Here is a 19,766-nt window from a genome sequence, read left to right as displayed (position 1 = left end):
CGGCTAAAATTATATGATGATGATTTGAAGAAAATGCTGACGCTGTCAACTTGGCAGTCATTGGCTATTAACAGGATGTCTTTAGATTGATGAACTAAACCACATGGGCTTCTGCTTTTATCATGGCTCTAGGGTTGAATGAGAAATGGCAGCCAAAAAGCTAGCCAAGTGGTAGTTAACACCATAAATCACTTATGAGTCATGAAATAGCTATCAGATAACAGGTATTATGAGGAATAAAAGGAAAACAGACATTAAATTTCGTTTGTGGGGAGCATGTAGTCTCATTGGTGAAACAGGATTAACAGAGGTGAAACCAATAAAGGACAATTCAAGAAAGTATATTCTACCTTGGCGCCAAAAAACATGTTTTACACGGTAATGAGGTAGGGATCGGCCATCCATTCATTTGTCAAATATGTGTTCAGGCTCCTTTGTGGAGGATGCAGAGATGCAAGGCACAGTCCCATTCAAGGAACTCACAGTCCAGTGGGAAGACAGACAAGTACACCAACAATTACAACATAACGGGAAACTGCTATGATGGAGGCATGTGTTTGGGGACCAGGGAGTACAAACGAGAGAGATGTTACTCAGATCTTCCACCTGTTCATCCAGTTGGAATAATGTAGTGTAGCAACAACAAACACACTGGCCAAACAAATAAACCACAGTGAGGGATGAGTGGTCTGGCAGAGCTGACTCTTGAGATGAGTTTCAAAATTTGAGTCTGATTGAGCCAGAGGAGGAAAGAGAGCTCTGGGGAGTCAGAATAACTTCTGAAAATCCATGAAAGGCTATAAGAACAGGGCACAACAGGAATCAGCCCTGAGTATGGAAAGGAAAAGGCATGTATGAAGATGTGGTAAACCGAAATAGTGGTCTGAATTCTTCACTATTCTGCAATAGAATTATGCATCTGTTCTCTTGCAACAGGCTCATGCATCTCCCTAGCCCTTGGATTTTGACTTGGCCGTGTGACTTGCTTCAACCAGTGGGATATCAGTGGGCAATGATGTGAACAGAGGTTTGAAATATGACTGGTGGGTGGGTTGCCCTGTTTATTTCTGCCAATGCCATAAGAAGAACATAGTCTAGGGAGCTACTGCCCCCCCAGCCAGGGCCCCAGCAGAGCAGAGCTGCCCTTGCCTCCCACAGACATGTGGTGAGAAATAATATCTATTGCTGTATGTTACTGAGATTTTTGTGCTTTGTTATGCAGCAAAAGCTGACTCGTACTGAGAGCCCTGAGTAGTTCAGTTTGGCTAGAGCAAAGGGTACAGACTTGAAGTGAAGCTGACTGGGAAACATAACCTGGGACTACACAAAGATATCTTCTTGAGATGGCATTAACGTTGGGCAGTATTTCTAGCATATTACCCATTACCTAAGACAAGGACTGAAATCCAATGCAAAGAATCTGCTACAACCTACTACACAGACATTCCAATTAAGGATTTCAAAACAAATTTAAGCTACAGAAACAACTATATCAGTTTTCATGGCAAAAAGTAAACAAAACAACAGTTACAGTTTTTTGTTATTGTAATAGTCATATTACAGTAGTACGAAGAGTGGGGACACAATTTGATGATAATTTTAATTTGTCAATGACTTTTTAAAATAATTCTTTGTGTTTGACTGGCAAATGATTTTATCCTGATTACAATGAATTCCAGAAATAGGGACACGAAAAGTGTTAGTCTACAAAAAGCCTTTTCCAATAGGTGCTACTCTTTCAAGGTGCTTAAATCTACATCTTATATTTCCCTCTAAAAAGCTACATCTGGCATTTGAATACTTTAAAGGAGGAGGGGGAGAAAGACACCCATTTAAATGGCAAAAACAGGCAGACAGAGCATGAGCCAACCCTTCACAAGTGCACTAGAAGTCAGACTGCGTGGAAATCATTCTTACAGATGAAAGCACCACCGTGGTTACATGGCAAGGGCAGAAAACCTTGGTTGAATTTAGAACAATGTGATTAAATACATATTCACAAATTCTATGCTCCTCCCTTCAAATGTACAGCTTAGCCCCCCTCTACTTGAGCATGGGCAGGGCTTAGTGACTCCCTCCTAATAAAGAGAATATGATGAAAGCAAAGCTGTGACTTCTAGGACTAGTTACAAAAGGTACTGTGGACTCATCCCTGCTCTCTTGCAGGGATTACTGGCTCTGAGGAAAGCAGCAGCCATGCTGTGAGAACATCCAAGCATCCCTATGGAGAGACTTGTCCTTCCCATGCAAATATAAGCAGAGTAGTCAGGGAGGGCCTGAGACCCTGCTAATCATTCCTGATAGTGAGTGAGCCAGCCATCCTGGAAGTAGATCTGCCAGCCCCATTTGAGTCTCCAGCTAACTGTAGCTCTGACTGACATCTTAACTGCAACCTCATGAGAGACCCTGAGCCAGAAGCACCCAGCTAAACTATTCCTGAATCCCAGACCCATAAAATCCACGATTATATATGTTTTGTTGTTTTAAGCTTCTAAGTTTTAGAGTAATTTGTTCATAGTAATAGATCAATACATAGGGCTTCTTTCTGCAGCCATGGTAAATGCAAAGGGTCACTCTGTAACAGGAAAAAAAAACAACAATCTACAAAATAAAAGATGGTACAAAGAGATAAAGAGATAGAGCATTCATTGTCAATGCCTTAAGGTCACTATACATTAGGAAAACACAATCCATCAAACCTTCAGAGAAAGGTCTTATTCCAAAGGACATTCAAACTGGACTTTACCGGATAATTAATGGGTGTGAAAAGAGAAAACTATTTCTCTGGAATTCATCTCTCAGGATATGAGAGGGAGGGGATAGGAAAGCAAGAGAGGAAGAAGACAAACATGTATTTCAGCAGATTTTTATCAGCAATGAAAAGACGATGTCTCATGCAGCTGAGTATCAACCATAACACAACATCACAGGGAAGACTTGTAAATATTTAAGCATCAACCAGTAACTTATTATGAGAGCTCTACTGGCCCTCTATCTTTCATCACGTTGATCTGTCCCATAAAGAGAATTTTTCCAGGAATAAACCAGGATACAAGGGACATTAAGAAGTTTCACAGATGCTTACCATTGAGGCATTCCTGGCTCACAACTACTATGCTTCACTTCTGAATTTGTGACCCAAGTTTTCTGCCAAATGTATCGTCTATGCCAACAGCTCTTTTCAGCCACAGGAATTGAACATAAGAACCCTACTTCTCTCACCCAGCTTTGAATCCATTGGGGACCTAGCTTTTTCTCTCGACTTCTCAGCCCTGTGGATTCACAGTAAACTGTGGCACGAGCATAAGGGACTCAGTGTTAGCTTTAGCGTGTCATCTGCTGCCCTGACAGCCACTTCTCTGTCTCTGAAAGGTGGTGTCACTGACTTAACGGCAACCAGAAGATGGCCGATTCCTTTTCTATCTGTGTTTGCTTAGGGGAGTTCAGTTGTGTTTCATCTTATCCTTCTCCCATCCCCCTTTTCTCATTTTCTGAAACAAAGACAATCTTTTTCAAGTTAACCACAGAACCTGACTGATAAAAATTGATCTCTAAAGATTGTCTTTCTTTACATCCAGTCATTAGAAATTTGGTCTTCGGTGGCAGGGAAAGCTCAAGGAGAGACATTTTCCAACTTCAAGAGTCACTCAGGGATTTTATCCTCAAAGAACAATAACAAATTAATCCTGAGAGCCAACAGAGGTTAGAAACTGCCCTAGCGTCAAGCTTTTAGACAAACGTGATATTTTCTCTTCATTAAAATGACATTCCAGGGCTTCCCTGGTGGCGCAGTGGTTGAGAGTCCGCCTGCCGATGCAGGGGACACGGGTTTGTGCCCCGGTCCGGGAAGATCCCACATGCCGCGGAGCGGCTGGGCCCGTGAGCCATGGCCGCTGAGCCTGCGCGTCTGGAGCCTCTGCTCCGCAACGGGAGAGGCCACAAAAGTGAGAGGCCGGCGTACCGCAAAAAAAAAAAAAAAAAAAAAATGACATTCCAATATTAATATTTTTTAATCCTCAATAATAATATTGGAGTGACTAGAGCTCTTACATCCAAAAGATTTGATCCCACAGAGTAGACGTAAAGTGCTCATGAAATTTACAGAAACTAATGAAGTCCAGCAAAGGGAAAGTCTTTGCAATGATAACTTCCAGTCATTTCCAGTAAACTTTTTTTCAGGTGCTGGCATAGGGAAAGACACGACCCCGTCTAGCAGGAAAAAGGACATAATGAAAAATCAAGAGATGTGTTAACCAAAAAACATGCGCCTGAAAAAGTAGGAGAAGGTAATTTACATTTATTTGCATAATGCCAGTGATGTACTTGCTATCTTAATAGATCTTCACTGTGAACACAATAGAGACAAATGCAGAGACATAAGTAATTGATAAAGCTCAACTATATCACCTTGAATTTGGAACTGTTGCATTTTAATAATTCTTAAATACAAGTACATTTTGATTTATTCTTTATGTTTCCATTGTAGTTATGCTGGAAATCTGTATATTGGAATAAAGTATTTGACCATAAATTACTCTCCTTTTACTTCTTTATATTACATAGTACGACATTCTATTTTTTTAAAATTATGTGTGAAGGCAGGTAATATTTATTATCTATAAGTTTCAGTTTAGAACAGTAACAGAAATGTTGCAAATTATTTGTTATAAATAGGAGACAATATGTTTGCTAGGGCTGAGAATCATGGCTTTATAAGTTTCAAGTCCCTTCCCACCTCAGGACCTTTGCACATGCTATTGCTGTCTTTGCCTAGAATGCCCTCTTCTGACTTTCTTTCTTACTGATATGGCAAACTCCTAAACTTTCAGGTCTCGGTTAAAATAGCACTGACTCAACAGAGTAAGTCAGAGTCCCCTCTTCCATGTTCATAGAGCAACCTACATTTTTTCATAACACATAAAAACTGAAATTAAGCTATTCATGTATTTTTTTGTTTAATATCTGTCTCTATGCAAAGTACATAAAAGGCAAGAGCTGTATCCCCTGTTTACCACTGTGCTGTTAACACCCAACACCAGGCCTGACATGTAGTAGATGCTCAGTAAGTGCTGGTTAAATGAATGAATGAAGATTCAGAAAGATTAAGCAGCCAAGATTACATAGCTAGTATGTGGCAAAGTTAGGATCCTAACCCATATGTGACTGATGCCCCAAACTGCATTCTTTCCTTCCCATCATGCTGTTTCCAGCTAAAGCAGCATCACGCATAGTGAGGTGAAAACGGTTTCTCTTCTAAAATATCAGAAGTGAAACAAGATTAAATTACTTTGTTCCAGGTTTCTCCCTATTTGCCCCCAGGCTGAGACACTATAATAGAAGTATAACTTCTATGGCCAGATCCATGACCAATTTCCCTATAGGTTACTGCCCTACTGGGCCTATGCTAAAATCCAGAAGAACTGTCAAGTGCCAAAATATATAACCGTAAAAAATGCTTTTATCAGGGACTTCCCTCATGTCCCAGTGGTTAAGAATCCACCTGCCAGTGCAGGGGACACAGGTTTGAGCTCTGGTCCGGGAAGATCCCACATGCCGTGGAGCAACTAAACCCATGAGCCACAACTACTGAGCCCACGTGCCACAACTACTGAAGTCTGCGCGCCTAGAGCCCGTGCTCCGCAACAAGAGAAGCCACTGCAATGAGAAGCCCGCGCACCGCAACGAAGAGTAGCCCCTACTCGCCGCAACTAGAGAAAGCCCACGTGCAGCAACGAAGACCCAGCGCAGCCAAAAATAATAAATTTTTTAAAAAGTGTCTTTATCATGTTCATAGGTACCCAAAACAGGTCACCTGACTTCTCAAAGCTGGTCATCTGCCAGGTCACGGATGCCCCAAGGCTATCCAAACACAGCAGAACAGAGTGCATTAAGAAGCTTGCAAATAGTACAACTATAACCCACTAAAACACTGGTTAGTGTAGCAGTTCACATGCTATTAACTGTGGATATTAGGAGCCATAATGAAACAGGGTTCACCAAACCCTGCACAGTGCTGGCCTCCTCTGTGAAACCCCCGCCAAGCAATGAATTTAAAGGTGACAACAGGGCAGAGGCAAGCAAGCACAGATATTCTGGAATCATACACATCTGGATTCGAATTCTGGTCCCCTGCTGTTCAGCTGTGTGGCCTTTGTGACAACTGACCATCTGGCTGAGCCTCAGTTTCCTCACCTAAAAATGGAGCTAATACGGATCTCATAAAAGTTTTATGAACATTAAAAATATACTAAGCAACTGCTGGTTTATTAAGTAATTGCTTAATAAATGATAGCACCATTTCTTATCAAAGGCCACAGTGCTGTCTTCCTGTAAATTCTGACAGCATGTACTTTCCATATAACTTGCTTAGCAGTTGCCATCTCCCTACTTGTACATTCAGTTAATATATCATATTCTTTCCTTATCCAAACCGTGTCTTCTATTTTATCCAAATGAGATTGTATATATGGGACCGAGCACAATATTGCCAGATGCATCTGGCGCCTAACATAACAAGCAAAAGCCATAAATCATAGTATTATCTCACACACTGCCCAGCCAAGAGCCTTACATAAACCTTGAATTTCATAAATATTTGTTGATTTATTATAGAAAATAAACCAGCTATGAATTCCAGCTGTTATGGATATACAATCTAAACGTGAAAATCTTTAGTTGGATGGTTCCTCTGATCCAGTATATTTTGGAGAATCATGGAAACTAAAGGAGTTGCATGAAGACTGAAATCAGGGAAATTTCCCAGTTCTTTTCAGATAAATAAGTAAACTGAATTTTGTGGACTCTAGACCAACTAAGCTACTGTTGTCTGGGTTCATAGATGGTTCAAGATATCAGTGTGGATAATGAACATTTAAATAAATGGAAAAAGGAAATAAACAGATTGGTCATCTGGGAATGACATGCAGAGATCACAATTAGAAATTGAGTTGTCAAGACGATCTCGTTAGAATCACACAAGGCTAACTGGAGAGTGAGTTTAAGTCAGAATAGTTAGGACTCAATTGTCCCAGTTCAGGGAACAACAGAGGAACCTCAGAGCTGATCCCACCCATTTTTCTAAATTTTGGAAGCCAGGCTACAGAGCCATTTACCTGAAGATGGTGCAGGGTTTAATGGGGAAAGGCAGCGAAAATGTAGCCTAGTCCATGGAGGAATCGCTTTTCTCTGACATAAGTTAACAGTGAGGAGAGAAAGCAGGCGCGTCACATTTTGCTTCTGTGATGCAAGTGGAATCCCTTCAATTCTGGGTGCCAATAATGAGCCAAGTCTCAGCTGGAGTTTAAGCTTTGGAGGAACAATGTGGGCTGCAGGATCACTCTGAATCATTAAAGTCTGAGGATTCTCTTTCTACTACAACCTATGGGAGAAGACAGCTAAGAGACTGTTCCACACAATCTTATGAAAAATACTTTAAGTTAAAGGAGACAAAGGGTTAATGAGAGCGAGAAAGACAATCAGATGGAGTGAAAATACAGTCTTCTGTTAAATAAGGAAAGTCGTGAATGGTCGTCTACTTCACCGAGCTGATGTGGAAGGAATGTTTGCAATTTCTATTCTCTAAAAATGCATATTCTTTGGATATTTCAATGATAAGAATGGCGTTAATCAGGGGCTTCCCTGGTGGCGCAGTGGTTGAGAGTCCGCCTGCCGATGCAGGGGACACGGGTTCGTGCCCCGGTCCGGGAGGATCCCACATGCCGTGGAGCGGCTGGTCCCGTGAGCCATGGCCGCTGAGCCTGCGCGTCCGGAGCCTGTGCTCCGCAACGGGAGAGGCCGCGACAGTGAGAGGCCCGCGTACCGCAAAAAAAAAAAAAGAATGGCGTTAATCAAAGATCTTGAACTAGAACAGTGTATTTCAAACTGAGGTCATAAAATCCAAAGGTGCCCCTTAGCCATTTTTAAAAAATTTTTATATTGGAATAAAGTTGATATACAATGTTGTATTAGTTTCAGGTGCAAAGCAAAGTGACTTAGTTATATATATACATATATCTCTTCTTTTTCAGATTCTTTTCCCATATAGGTTATTACAGAGTATTGAAAAGAATTCCCCATGCTGCCCCTCAGCCTTTTAACAAAAGAAAACAGGAAACAATAGTAAGGGAAAGTATTATTTCTATTTGCCTCAGTTATATAAGTTTGAATGTACACACATGCACATGCATACAGCATCATGATGTAAAGTGTATTTCTTCTTGTTCATTATGTTTTAAGCAGGTTGAAAAACTTTTGAAAAATTAGAATAGAGAAATCAGATGGAGTACTTCTGGTGAAAAATTAGCCATATCAATAGAGTCATGAATTTTTTTTTTATGAAGACTCAGCAGAAAGTGAGGTTCCCCTCAATGCTATGCCAGAATCTCAACACCCATATTCTTTCAGTCTTACTTTTGTAGCTTATTATCTGACTAAATACACCGCCTAGTAATAGCACTTATTTTTACTCATTATAATAAAGTGTCCTTTTAAAATTGTATTCTACAGTATAGTGATAATCATATTTTATACAGAAAAAAAATCAAACTGATCTCTGGTTTTTATTTCCAGTCCTGACATTGGCTGACTTCTAGCCTCTTTGGGCCTCGATATCTTTATAAGTTTCTTTTTTATATAAAATGAGAGGGTCAGGAGAAAAGATGGCTGAAGTTTCTTCAGTTTTAAAATTCTATTGTTTTGATTTCGTGGAAAGGCAGACATTTTTCTGTATCAATCTTTTCTGGGTTTTTGGACCACAAGGCTAATATCAAAACATGAATCACTTTGCTGTATACCTGAAACTAACACAGCATGGTAAATCAACTATACTTCAATAAATACTTTTTTAAAAAAATTATTGTTCTCCTTGCAGCCATGAATCCCAACTGCAACAGGATTGAAATACTTTGCTGGGAATGAAAAGTGCCCTGGGCGCTGGCCTATAAACCCCTACCTTAAACCCCAAAGCGCACCCTCCCAGTTGGTGATCAACCGAAATCACCTTCCCTCGTGCTCAGAGGGCATTTCTCACTTTCTCTTACTGTCATCCTACCTGTGTTTGTGAAATACAGGATTTTGCTTATCTACTCTACTCTTTCGGAATATATACATACGTGTATGTCAGCAAATTATATCATGGAAATTCATATTTCGAGGGCTGTCTGGACCACTGTTTGAGGATCCTTGGCTGACTTTTCTCTGATCTAAGCATTCAAGTGTTCTTGCAGAGCAGGAAAGACTCAGTCTGGCAGGAACGAGGACAGGACTTCCAAAAAGAACAAAGACAACTTGTGACTTGCCGAGAGTGACTCAGGCGCTGGCTCTGTGCTCCCTGAGTCACAGCTGATCCATCACCAACCCCATTAGAGGGTGTCCTGTTGACAGAGGTGGCCACCTTCCTGGCTGCCAGATCGCTGGTACACTGCGAGGAAATTATGTCCTTCTCTACATCTGCTGATTTAGTGCCCTGGCACAGGAAAACCCTTTAGAAAGGAAAATCAGAACTGGGTTGCAATCAAAGCAACAATTATCTGATGAGGACCTATTATTGCACAGCAATTCAGACCTGAGCCCTGCTTTCTGCCATCGTGCTGTTCATTAACATGTGATGACTGCTAAAAGGGGTGGGAGAGATGGTCAGAGCATCAGGTATTCAGGGGGTGGAGACATCTGTTGGTCCAGAACAATCAACAAAAACTTCATGCATGAGACAGGCGTTAAGCTGAGCCTTGAACTAAGAGTGAGATTCACATAAGGCAGGGAAAGGAAAGGACATTTCCAAAGGGGGAAGAACAAAGTGTCCAAAAGTGCAAAGGCAGAAATGCACATGGCCTGTTGGCATGGATCAAGAATAAACATGAGATACTATCTTGGTAATCTGCATTTTACATCTCAAATTTGATCAAAGAAGTATATCCTACCCATCTCATTAAAGCAATATGACTCACAAGAGCAGATAGGTACTAGTTAGCTTTTCTCCCAATCTACATTCCATAAAATTGTGTCCTAGAAAATACTTTTATTGGTTATCTCTTTTCCTGTCACTTTCTTTGTGGCTGATACGTAACCCCTTTTCCCACTTCTCTTTGACCTGATCTGCTTCTGGAGTGGGAGATCTTGGCCAATTACAGGATAGGGTGCAATTCAATCGAAAGAGTCCATTATTGTATTACACAACACTGCTAAGACCTGTAAAGGGTAGAAGAAAAGGCTAAGTAGGATCTCTATTTGAAAGAAACTTTAGTAGGAAAGATTAAACATTGGCCCATGGAACTGTTAAATAAAATACTGCCTCATGTTATAGGAAGATGAGCCACAAACAGTATTTAGTTTGAAGTTTAGAACTGGCATGGTCTACATAAGCACATGTAAATCATATGTGGATATGACTCATGCTTTACCTCAAGGCTGACCGTTGCCTGGTATGGGCACTGCACAAAAAAATGTACCAGACCTAGAAGTGAGCTCTCTACTTGCCATGACGCATGTAGACAAAGAATGCTGCTTGCCATATGAGCAAACAAAAGATGTTGTGTCCATCAAGCCAGCAGCCACTACGGCTGCCCCCACCAGTGCACCCTGAGGAGATTCAGGATGGAAAAGAACAGAATACTGGCTCTAGGTAGTTAAGGTTCGTATCAAAGGAATGATTTCAATGAGCCCAGACTCTTGCATCTTCCCATTCATAGGAAAGTGCTAAACTCATTAATTTGAGATGCCTGTTTTTCCTTAATTAACAGTTCTCTTTTGATGTTCCCACTACCTGGTTTTTGTTGCAAAACTCCTACAAATCCAGGTCCTCCTTCATCTCTTCAGAGCAGCTCCTCAGACCCATCTGAGAGGCTGCATCCCAGGCTTAAGTCCTCAGTGAGTCCGCCAAATAAAACATAATTCTCAACTTTTAGGTTGTGTGTGTGTGTGTTTTTTTTTTCAGTTGACACATATGTTTGATGCTACATCTGTCCAGAGTGGGGTATCATTTTGTAATTCTACCTGGATGGGCATATTTTTTTTAATTCATCCATCTAGTGGGGACCTCTTTCCCTCATGAGCTCAAAAGCCTTTTAGAGGTGAATTGGGGTTTCTGATCCTCCCTTTGCATACAAGCAGACGTGGCTCTTAATAAACATTTTGTAGATTACTCAATTTTCTCAATATTGGGAATTAATAAACAAGAAGCTGAAGAATAGATGGAATAGAATTAATTTAGGTCCATTATTTGGAACTTTATCATTGCATAAGCACCACCGTTACACTCTTGTTTCGGCGCACTCAGTGAGAGGAGTGGTCCAGCTTACCTCGTTCTCCTGGGGTCCCTGGCACACCCGCATTTCCTGGGAAGCCTGGGGCACCTGGGGGTCCTTGTTCACCAGGGGTTCCAGGTGAGCCTGGTCTCCCAGGCTCTCCAGGAGGCCCTTGGATGGTCCGAATTGATGTTGACTGGCTGGGAATCTGGTTGAGGATGGCTGTGTACCTGGCCATATGACCTGAGACACAAAGGACAAAGAAGCATTCGATGAACTGTCACACTTAGAAAGGGAGAACTGAAGGTATTATCTGTCAAGGTTCCAAACAATTCTGTTAGACACCCACCAATAGGAAGAAGCACATCCCTCTGAAATAAGTTGATTTCCAACTGAAAACTTTTTGCATTTTACTTCGGATGATATTAACAGCTGGACTGTATTCAAGTCGCATCTCATGTGTTTGGAATTCCACAGCTCACGTCAGCATCTCAGTAAACATCACTGACCAGAAATCATAAATTTTATCTTCACCCCCAACATTTATCTGACCCCTAAATCCTCACCCAGCTGCCCCTTTTCCCCAGCGATTTCCACCCAAGTAATATGTCTTTCTTCCAACCCACAAAGCCTGTCCCACCCTCTTGCTCAGTAATCCCCAGACAAGTGCTCTGTTTCAACTTATTTCTTCATTGCCAAGGCTTTTTGCAGAAACCTTTACTTGGGTCCCAGCTGCAGAAACTCTGAATAGCTTTATTTTTAAAAAAAATCTGGCGCTCTCTCCCAGAATCCCTTAACTCAGCTGTGCCTGGAAGAATGTATTTTAATAATTAGAAGTATAGATTGAGAAAGTATTTGATACCATAATGCCCCATTTTTCAGCATCATCAGGAGATAACATTTTCCCAAAGAAGTGAACTTTCCAGATGACTGTCATTTATTCCTTTGTAAACACTGAACCCTAAATAAAGAATAGTAACCATTTTTAGAGGGATGATTTCTAAGATATAGTCAATGCGTTCTTAAGCATAGGACCATGACTGTAAGTAGGATTGGCCTCCTGATGACCCAGGAGCCATTAGTAGGCATGTCCATGAATGTTTGGGTGGGATCAGACATTTCCACATCTGCTTTTTCAGCTTCCTCCTTTGATAAAAGGGCCATCCTTTATTATTGATACTTCTCTAGCTGTCATCACCTCAGCCTCACACAGCTTCCCACATAAACTTTCCTAGCATAATTCAGATCTGGACTAAAAACCAGGTAACTGAGCATGTGAGGAATTCTATGCTAAATGATAATCAAGTTCTGAGGTGAAGCCTAAGGAAGGAAATAAGAAGCCCAGAGAAACGTGAAGGGGTGTGTGGGCAGATGATTGAGGTACCAGAAATAAAGCTTCTGGGTGGGTTGGGTTTTGCTCATAGACTGGCATAAAATCTCTTCTATTTTGTTCCTCTGACAAGGACATTGACAGGCAGGGCCTCCCTATTTTACTGACATGTTTCAGCTCTTGTATAACCCCTGTTGGTTTCTATTTCCTAGAAGTTATTCACAAGAATCTGAGAATTGCTGATGGGAAAAACTGCATTTTGGACTCTCAATTTTTAGGGCATGTTTCAAATAATCACATATTTATATAAGATTTTTATTCTACAGTGGAATAAGATAGCAACTATTGTGAAATCTTCCTTATATTATAGTCAGTGAGTCATGTTAGGATTTAACCCTTAGGTTTCCTTAAAATCATTACCCACCCATTCACAGTGTATACTTGAAATGAGAAACTTACAAAATAATCCAAGGTACAGGTTAGCTTTGGACATATTCTACTTAATGTTGTTTCCCTTTTATAATTAATTGTATCTTCAGAGATCCTATTTTGGCATTAAACTTAAGTAGTTTCATTTAACTGATAAATTCTTTCACAACCACTAGTTTGGGCAATATAATACAAAATGAAATAAAGTTAAAATATAGGGAGCATTACTACTACATCTGAAGATAGCAGCTTTGTATTCAGTTTGCCCTAAGATTTACGTCTTAATGAAAACTCTTCCAAGCCCCTGTAGACCTTCACTCCATGCTTTCTGCAGGATGAGATCTGGGTTTATCTACTGCAGATGGAATTTTGGACCCAGCCAATGGCACCTTCTTGGACACTTACAGGATTCCCAAACTTCCCAGGTTAAAAAAATATAACCTCAAAGCTGTTAAGGCAGCCGCTTAGGTAATGTTGGCCTTGGAGATGGTGGATGCTACAGAACCAGCGGGCTTGGCAGCAGAGCTAGGCCAGAGCTGTCTGGGTTTGAGAGGAATATTTCATCTCCTTGTGGCCTCAGGTCTTTGTGGAACTAAACAAATGACTGGCAGAGAGAAGGGCCCACCCTAGTAACCCTCTGGTTAGATTACTGAGACAAAATACAAAGTCAGTGGGCAGGGGAGAAATGCACAGATGCGTGGGTATGGAAGTGAATGAGCATGAATCAGTAACTGAAATACTGGCCTGTGGGAAAGTTCAAGTTTAAAATGAAGAAATGGGACAGGTGTGATATAAAGTGTGTTCCAGTGTAATTTTTGGCACGGAGCCCAAGTATCACGTCAAATGTTCACATGAAGCCTGTCCCCATGTGTGCATGTATGTTTGTGTGTCCGCATTTTTTCTGGTATAAATCTTAAAGAATAAAGGGAAGGGCCTTGGGCTAACCAAAAGCAATGGGTAAGAAAGAGATACGGATTTAAATCTAGGGGCTTGAAGGTAGCTTCTGATGCCTTAGTTTGGCAGCTTTCAAGTGCTGAGGACTTGAGAAAAAAATCTATCTATTTGGAGAGATGAAGAAGAAATAAAAGATTTGATATGGACAGTCAAGTTAAACCTATATGGGCAAACAGAGAGTTTTTGGACAAACAACAGAGAGGAATTTGGTCTCTGCACCATCGATGCAGAACACTAGGGTAATATGTAATGATCACTTAGATGGGTTAGTGATGGCCATCCGTAAAGCTTATGTTTCTGCAACAAGACAAAGCTGAGTCTTTGCGCTTGTGTGAAAGGCAAATTCCCATTTGGACGTGTAATAAAAAAACATCTGTAACTATAACGCACTTACTTTGGATGAGCTGTTCGCACACCTGATGTGCCACTGCTCTCACCATGGCTTGAGACTGTAGGTCACCCTGGATGAGAAAAAAGCAGACTGCTGACTCTCAGCCACAAACCCAGCCAATGGCAGGACTTCCAGGATGGAAATGGGACTTGACTCATTGTTCCCAACCTGGGCTCTTTGTCTCCTAGCAACAGGTAGGATTGACCACCATGGTGCACACGGAGAAGGTGTAAGCAATCTGGCGCTCGTGGTACAAGGTTCCGGAGAGCCTTTATGAAATTAAAAAGTTCAAGTGCTTCTGGCCCCAGATTGTAAAAAATTTACTAGTTTTGTAATAAACCCATACATATTTAATGCCTTATTTATCGCTCTTTAGAGTTTGTAAAATACAGCAATTTCTCAACCAGTGGCTTACTTAATACTAATAGCAACTCAGAGGAAAGATGTTAAATCCATCTTACAGATGAACAGAGTTAAACATACTGCCCAAGTTTTCACAGAGGTAACTGGATGAGCCCAAGGTCACTGCTGTTTCTACTAGAGCCGACAGCACAATTATATGAGCAGTGGCACAATTTCTCAAAGGATATAGAAGGCCCCTAAAATAAACTGATCTAAGTTTCACGGCCAGTTCTTTGATTCCATGCTGCCTTTGTCTTCCTTGGTTCCCATATTGGAAATACACAAGCCTCAATCTACCGCTTGGCATTTTGAATAGAGCTTTTACTTTTCTGAAGCCTTTTCACATCCATTATATTATGTCTTCATTAAATCCACTTTGTGAGTTAGATGAGTTTGATTCTCTCCATGTTAGCCTGAAAGAAATGGCCTAAGGTCATCTAGCTGGATAGTAGCAGATCTGCAACTAGAAGTCAGCACTCCTGATTTCTAGCCCACAGGGTGGTTTTCCCTTGAAAATGTGCTCACAGCCAAGCGAGTTGAGGAGAGGGGGAAGAGGGGTGGTATTAGAGCAATGTGTAATCATGAGAGTAAATGGTTATCCTTTATCAGGCTTATGCAACAAAAGGTGTGCAGTCAGCTGCCGCTGGTCAACACTCCAGAGGATACTTACTCTTTCTCCTCTTTCTCCCTTTGCTCCAGGGACACCCTGTAAAATTTTAAATTGTCAAGTTACTTGTGACACTGCACTCGGCCAAGCATGACAGTGTATCTTTTCTTATTGTATCAACATTTTTTATTAGCTCTCATAATTATACAGCAAAAATAGATACACAGCAACAGGGTTAAACAAACAGCAACCTGTAAACTCATCAAGCAGAGATAGCTGTTTTAAACATTTTACTCCTCCAGCCTTTGAATGCACAGACACAATAGGTTTGAATACAAAATTGGGATCATGCAGCAATACTGCTTTGCAACATAGTGTCACTGAATAAGTCATTCACATCTTTTCACACAAAACACCACCCTCTGAATTGTACTTTACCGATGCTGCATAATTGATTTCACAAATCTCTGCTGAAAAGATAAACTGTTTTAATTTTTGAAAGAATATCTCTCACAGAAAGGAAAAGATCTTCCAACTTAAGAGTTCAAGTAAAAGACGAAATCTGTGAAATCCCACATCCTCACTCTGCTTTCCATCCAGAATAACAGCAAACAATTCTTTCTCCCCGACTCTCCCTGATGTTACGAGCTTGTATTAACACGAATTGTCAGCTGAATCATTATTTTGTTTTGTGGCTTAGCTACTCTTTGATCCATAGGAAACTTTACCATATCTGTAAAAACTTTTACTGATAGAACAATGGCGTTTTCCGTGTTTCTGCAATGAAATTACATGTATAATGCAAAACATGTGTCTTCACAATAATTTCATCTTTTTGTTTCAACTCCAAGGCAGCGTAATAGATTTACGGAACAACATTTTATCCTCTCTATCAAAAGGATAGTGAGTGCCATTTAGAGATGGAATTTGCCACATTGTCAGACTGTTCCCAGTTGTTACTATAATCTCAACAGGTCCCAAATCAAACTCATATCATCTCCAAAATCTCTATTCAGTTAGTCATCCAAATTCAAAATTCTGGGTTCACCCCACGGTGTGCAGGTTAATTGGCTTTCTGGAAAAATGAAAAGCCCTCACTTGTACTGTTTGCTGTTTTCAGAGGTGTAAATGCTTGTACTATGGCTGATTTCAAGTGACAAATGTGCTGTCACTGAAGATGGAGTTTCAAACGGAAGAGAAGCACAAAATCTACTCTCCCAAGCATGTACAAGCCAGTCCAAGCCCCTCACTGGTTATATCTTTTACCCTTCCTTCCCCTGCCTCCTTTTTTTCTTTTTGAATTTTATTTTATTTAATTTTTTATGCAGCAGGTTCTTATTAGTTATCCATTTTATACATATTAGTGTATATACGTCAATCCCAGTCTCCCAATTCATCCCACCCCCACCGCCCCTGCCACTTTCGCCCCTTGGTGTCCATACGTTTGTTCTCTACATCTGTGTCTCAACTTCTGCCCTGCAAACTGGTTCATCTGTACCATTTTTCTAGGTTTCACATATATGCGTTAATATACGATATTTGTTTTTATCTTTCTGACTTACTTCACTCTGTATGACAGTATGCAGATCCATCCACATCTCTACAAATGACCCAATTTCGTTCCTTTATATGGCTGAGTAATATTCCATTCTATATATGTACCACACCTTCTTTATCCATTTGTCTCTCGATGGGCATTTAGGTTGCTTCCATGACCTGGCTATTGTAAATAGTGCTGCAATGAACATTGGGGTGCGTGTGTCTTTTTGAATTGTGGTTTTCTCTGGGTATATGTCCAGTAGTGGGATTCCTGGGTCGTATGGTAGTTCTATTTTTAGTTTTTTAAGGAACCTCCATGCTCTTCTCCATAGTGGCTGTATCAATTTACATTCCCAACAAGAGTGCAAGAGGGTTCCCTTTTCTCCACACCCTCTCCAGCATTTGCTGTTTGTAGATTTTCTGATGATGCCCATTCTAACTAGTGTGAGGTGATACCTCATTGTAGTTTTGATTTGCATTTCTCTAATGATTAGTGATGTTGAGCAGCTGTTCATGTGCTTCTTGGCCATCTGTATGTCTTCTTTGGAGAAATGTCTGTTTAGGTCTTCTGCCCATTTTTGGATTGGTTTGTTTGTTTTTTTAATATTGAGCTGCACGAGCTGTTTATATATTTTGGAGATTAATCCTTTGCCCATTGATTTGTTTGCAAGTATTTTCTCCCATTTTAAGGGTTGTCTTTTCGTCTTGTTTGTACTTTCCTTTGCTTTGCAAAAGCTTTTAAGTTTCCTTAGGCCCCATTTGTTTATTTTTGTTTTTATTTCCATTACTCTGGGAGGTGGATGAAAAAGATCTTCCTGTGATTTATGTCAAAGAGTGCTCTTCCTATGTTTTCCTCTAAGAGTTTTATAGTGTCAGGTCTTACATTTAGGTCTCTTATTCATTTTGAGTTTATTTTTGTGTTAGGGAGTGTTCTAATTTCATTCTTTTCCATGTAGCTGTCCAGTTGTCCCAGCACCACTTATTGAAGAGACTGTCTTTTTCCCATTGTATATCCTTGCCTCCTTTGTCAAAGATTAGTTGACCATAGGTGCATGGATTTATCTCTGGGCTTTCTATCCTGTGCCATTGATCTATGTTTCTGTTTTTGTGACAGTACTATACTGTCTTGATTACTGTAGCTTTGTAGTATAGTCTGAAGTCAGGGAGTCTGATTCCTCCAGCTCCGTTTTTTTTTCCCTCAAGACTGTTCTGGCTATCTGGGGTCTTTTGTGTCTCCACACAAATTTTAAGGTTTTTTTGTTCTAGTTCTATTTAAAAAAATGCCATTGGTAATTTGATAGGGATTGCATTGAATCTATAGATTGTTTTGGGTAGTATAGTCATTTTCACAATATTGATTCTTCCAATCCAAGAACATGGTATATCTCTCCATGTGTTTGTGTCATCTTTGATTTCTTTCATCAGTGTCTTATAGTTTTCTGCATACAGGTCTTTTGTCTCACTAGGTAGGTTTATTCCTAGGTATTTTATTCTTTTTGTTGCAGTGGTAAATTGGAGTGTTTCCTTAATTTCTCATTCAGATTTTTCATCATTAGTGTATAGGAATGCAAGAGATTTCTATGCATTAATTTTGTAGCCTGCAACTTTACCAAATACATGGATTAGCTCTAGCAGTTTTCTGGTGGCATATTTAGGATTCTTTATGTATAGTATCATGTAATCTGCAAACAGTGACAGTTTTACTTCTTCTTTTCCAATTCGGATTTCTTCTATTTCTTTTTCTTCTCTAATTGCCATGGGTAAGACTTCCAAAACTATGATGAATAATGGTGGTGATAGTGGACATCCTAGGCTTGTTCCTGATCTTAGAGGAAATGCTTTCAGTTTTTCACCATTAAGAATGATGTTTGCTGTGGGTTTGTCATATATGGCCTTTATTATGTTGAGGAATGTTCCCTCTATGCCTACTTTCTGGAGGGTTTTTATCATAAATGGGTGTTAAACTTTGTTGAAAGCTTTCTCTGCATCTACTGAGATGATCATATGGCTTTTCTCCTTCAATTTGTTAATATGGTGTATCACGTTGATTGATTTGCATATATTGAAGAATCCTTGCATTCCTGGGATAAACCCCACTTGATCATAATGTATGATCCTTTTCATGTGCTGTTGGATTCTGTTTGCTAGTATTTTGTTGAGGATTTTTGCATCTATGTTCATCAGTGATATTGGCCTGTAGTTTTCTTTCTTTGTGACATCTTTGTCTGGTTTTGGTATCAGAGTGATGGTGACTTCATAGAATGAGTTTGGGAGTGTTCCTCTCTCTGTCATATTTTGGAAGAGTTTGAGAAGGATAGGTGTTACCTCTTCTCTAAACGTTTGATAGATTTCATCTGTGAAGCCATCAGGTCCTGGGCTTTTGTTTGTTGGAAGACTTTTAATCACAGTTTCAATTTCGGTGCTTGTGATTGGTCTGTTCATATTTTCTATTTCTTCCTGGTTCAGTCTCAGAAGGTTGTGCTTTTCTAAGAATTTGTCCATTTCTTTCAGGTTGTTAATTTTATTGGCATATAGTTGCTTGTAGTAATCTCTCATGATCCTTTGTATTTCTGCAGTGTCAGTTGTTACTTCTCCTTTTTCATTTCTAATTCTATTAATTTGAGTCTTCTCCCTTTTTTTCTTGATAAGTCTGGCTAATGGTTTATCAATTTTGTTTATCTTCTCAAAGAGCCAGCTTTTAGTTTTATTGATCTTTGCTATCGTTTGCTTCATTTTTTAAATTTATTTCTGACCTGATCTTTATGATTTCTTTCCGTCTCCTAACTTCGAGGTTTTTTTGTTCTTCTTTCTCTAATTGCTTTAGGTGTAAGGTTAGGTTATTTATTTGAGATGTTTCTTGTTTCTGAAGGTAGG

The 19,766-nt window shown here is 40.1% G+C and overlaps 1 protein-coding gene across 4 annotated transcripts in view; it reads right to left on the bottom strand.

Moving 5' to 3' along the window:
• COL14A1 (collagen type XIV alpha 1 chain) overlaps positions 1–19,766 on the bottom strand; it is a 243,885-nt gene that overhangs the window by 14,129 nt on the left and 209,990 nt on the right. For all 4 annotated transcript variants that reach the window (XM_060128280.1, XM_060128282.1, XM_060128279.1 and 1 more), the window contains exons 43-45: positions 15,417–15,452; positions 14,348–14,414; positions 11,295–11,483 (exon numbers count right to left, since the gene is read on the bottom strand). In XM_060128280.1, the coding sequence (XP_059984263.1) occupies positions 11,295–11,483; positions 14,348–14,414; positions 15,417–15,452 (292 nt within the window). The remainder of the gene's footprint in view (positions 1–11,294; positions 11,484–14,347; positions 14,415–15,416; positions 15,453–19,766) is intronic.

Source organism: Lagenorhynchus albirostris, chromosome 17, assembly GCF_949774975.1.
Source record: "Lagenorhynchus albirostris chromosome 17, mLagAlb1.1, whole genome shotgun sequence".
Classification (NCBI taxonomy): Eukaryota; Metazoa; Chordata; class Mammalia; order Artiodactyla; family Delphinidae; genus Lagenorhynchus; species Lagenorhynchus albirostris.
This window is presented reverse-complemented; position numbering and strand designations above follow the sequence as displayed.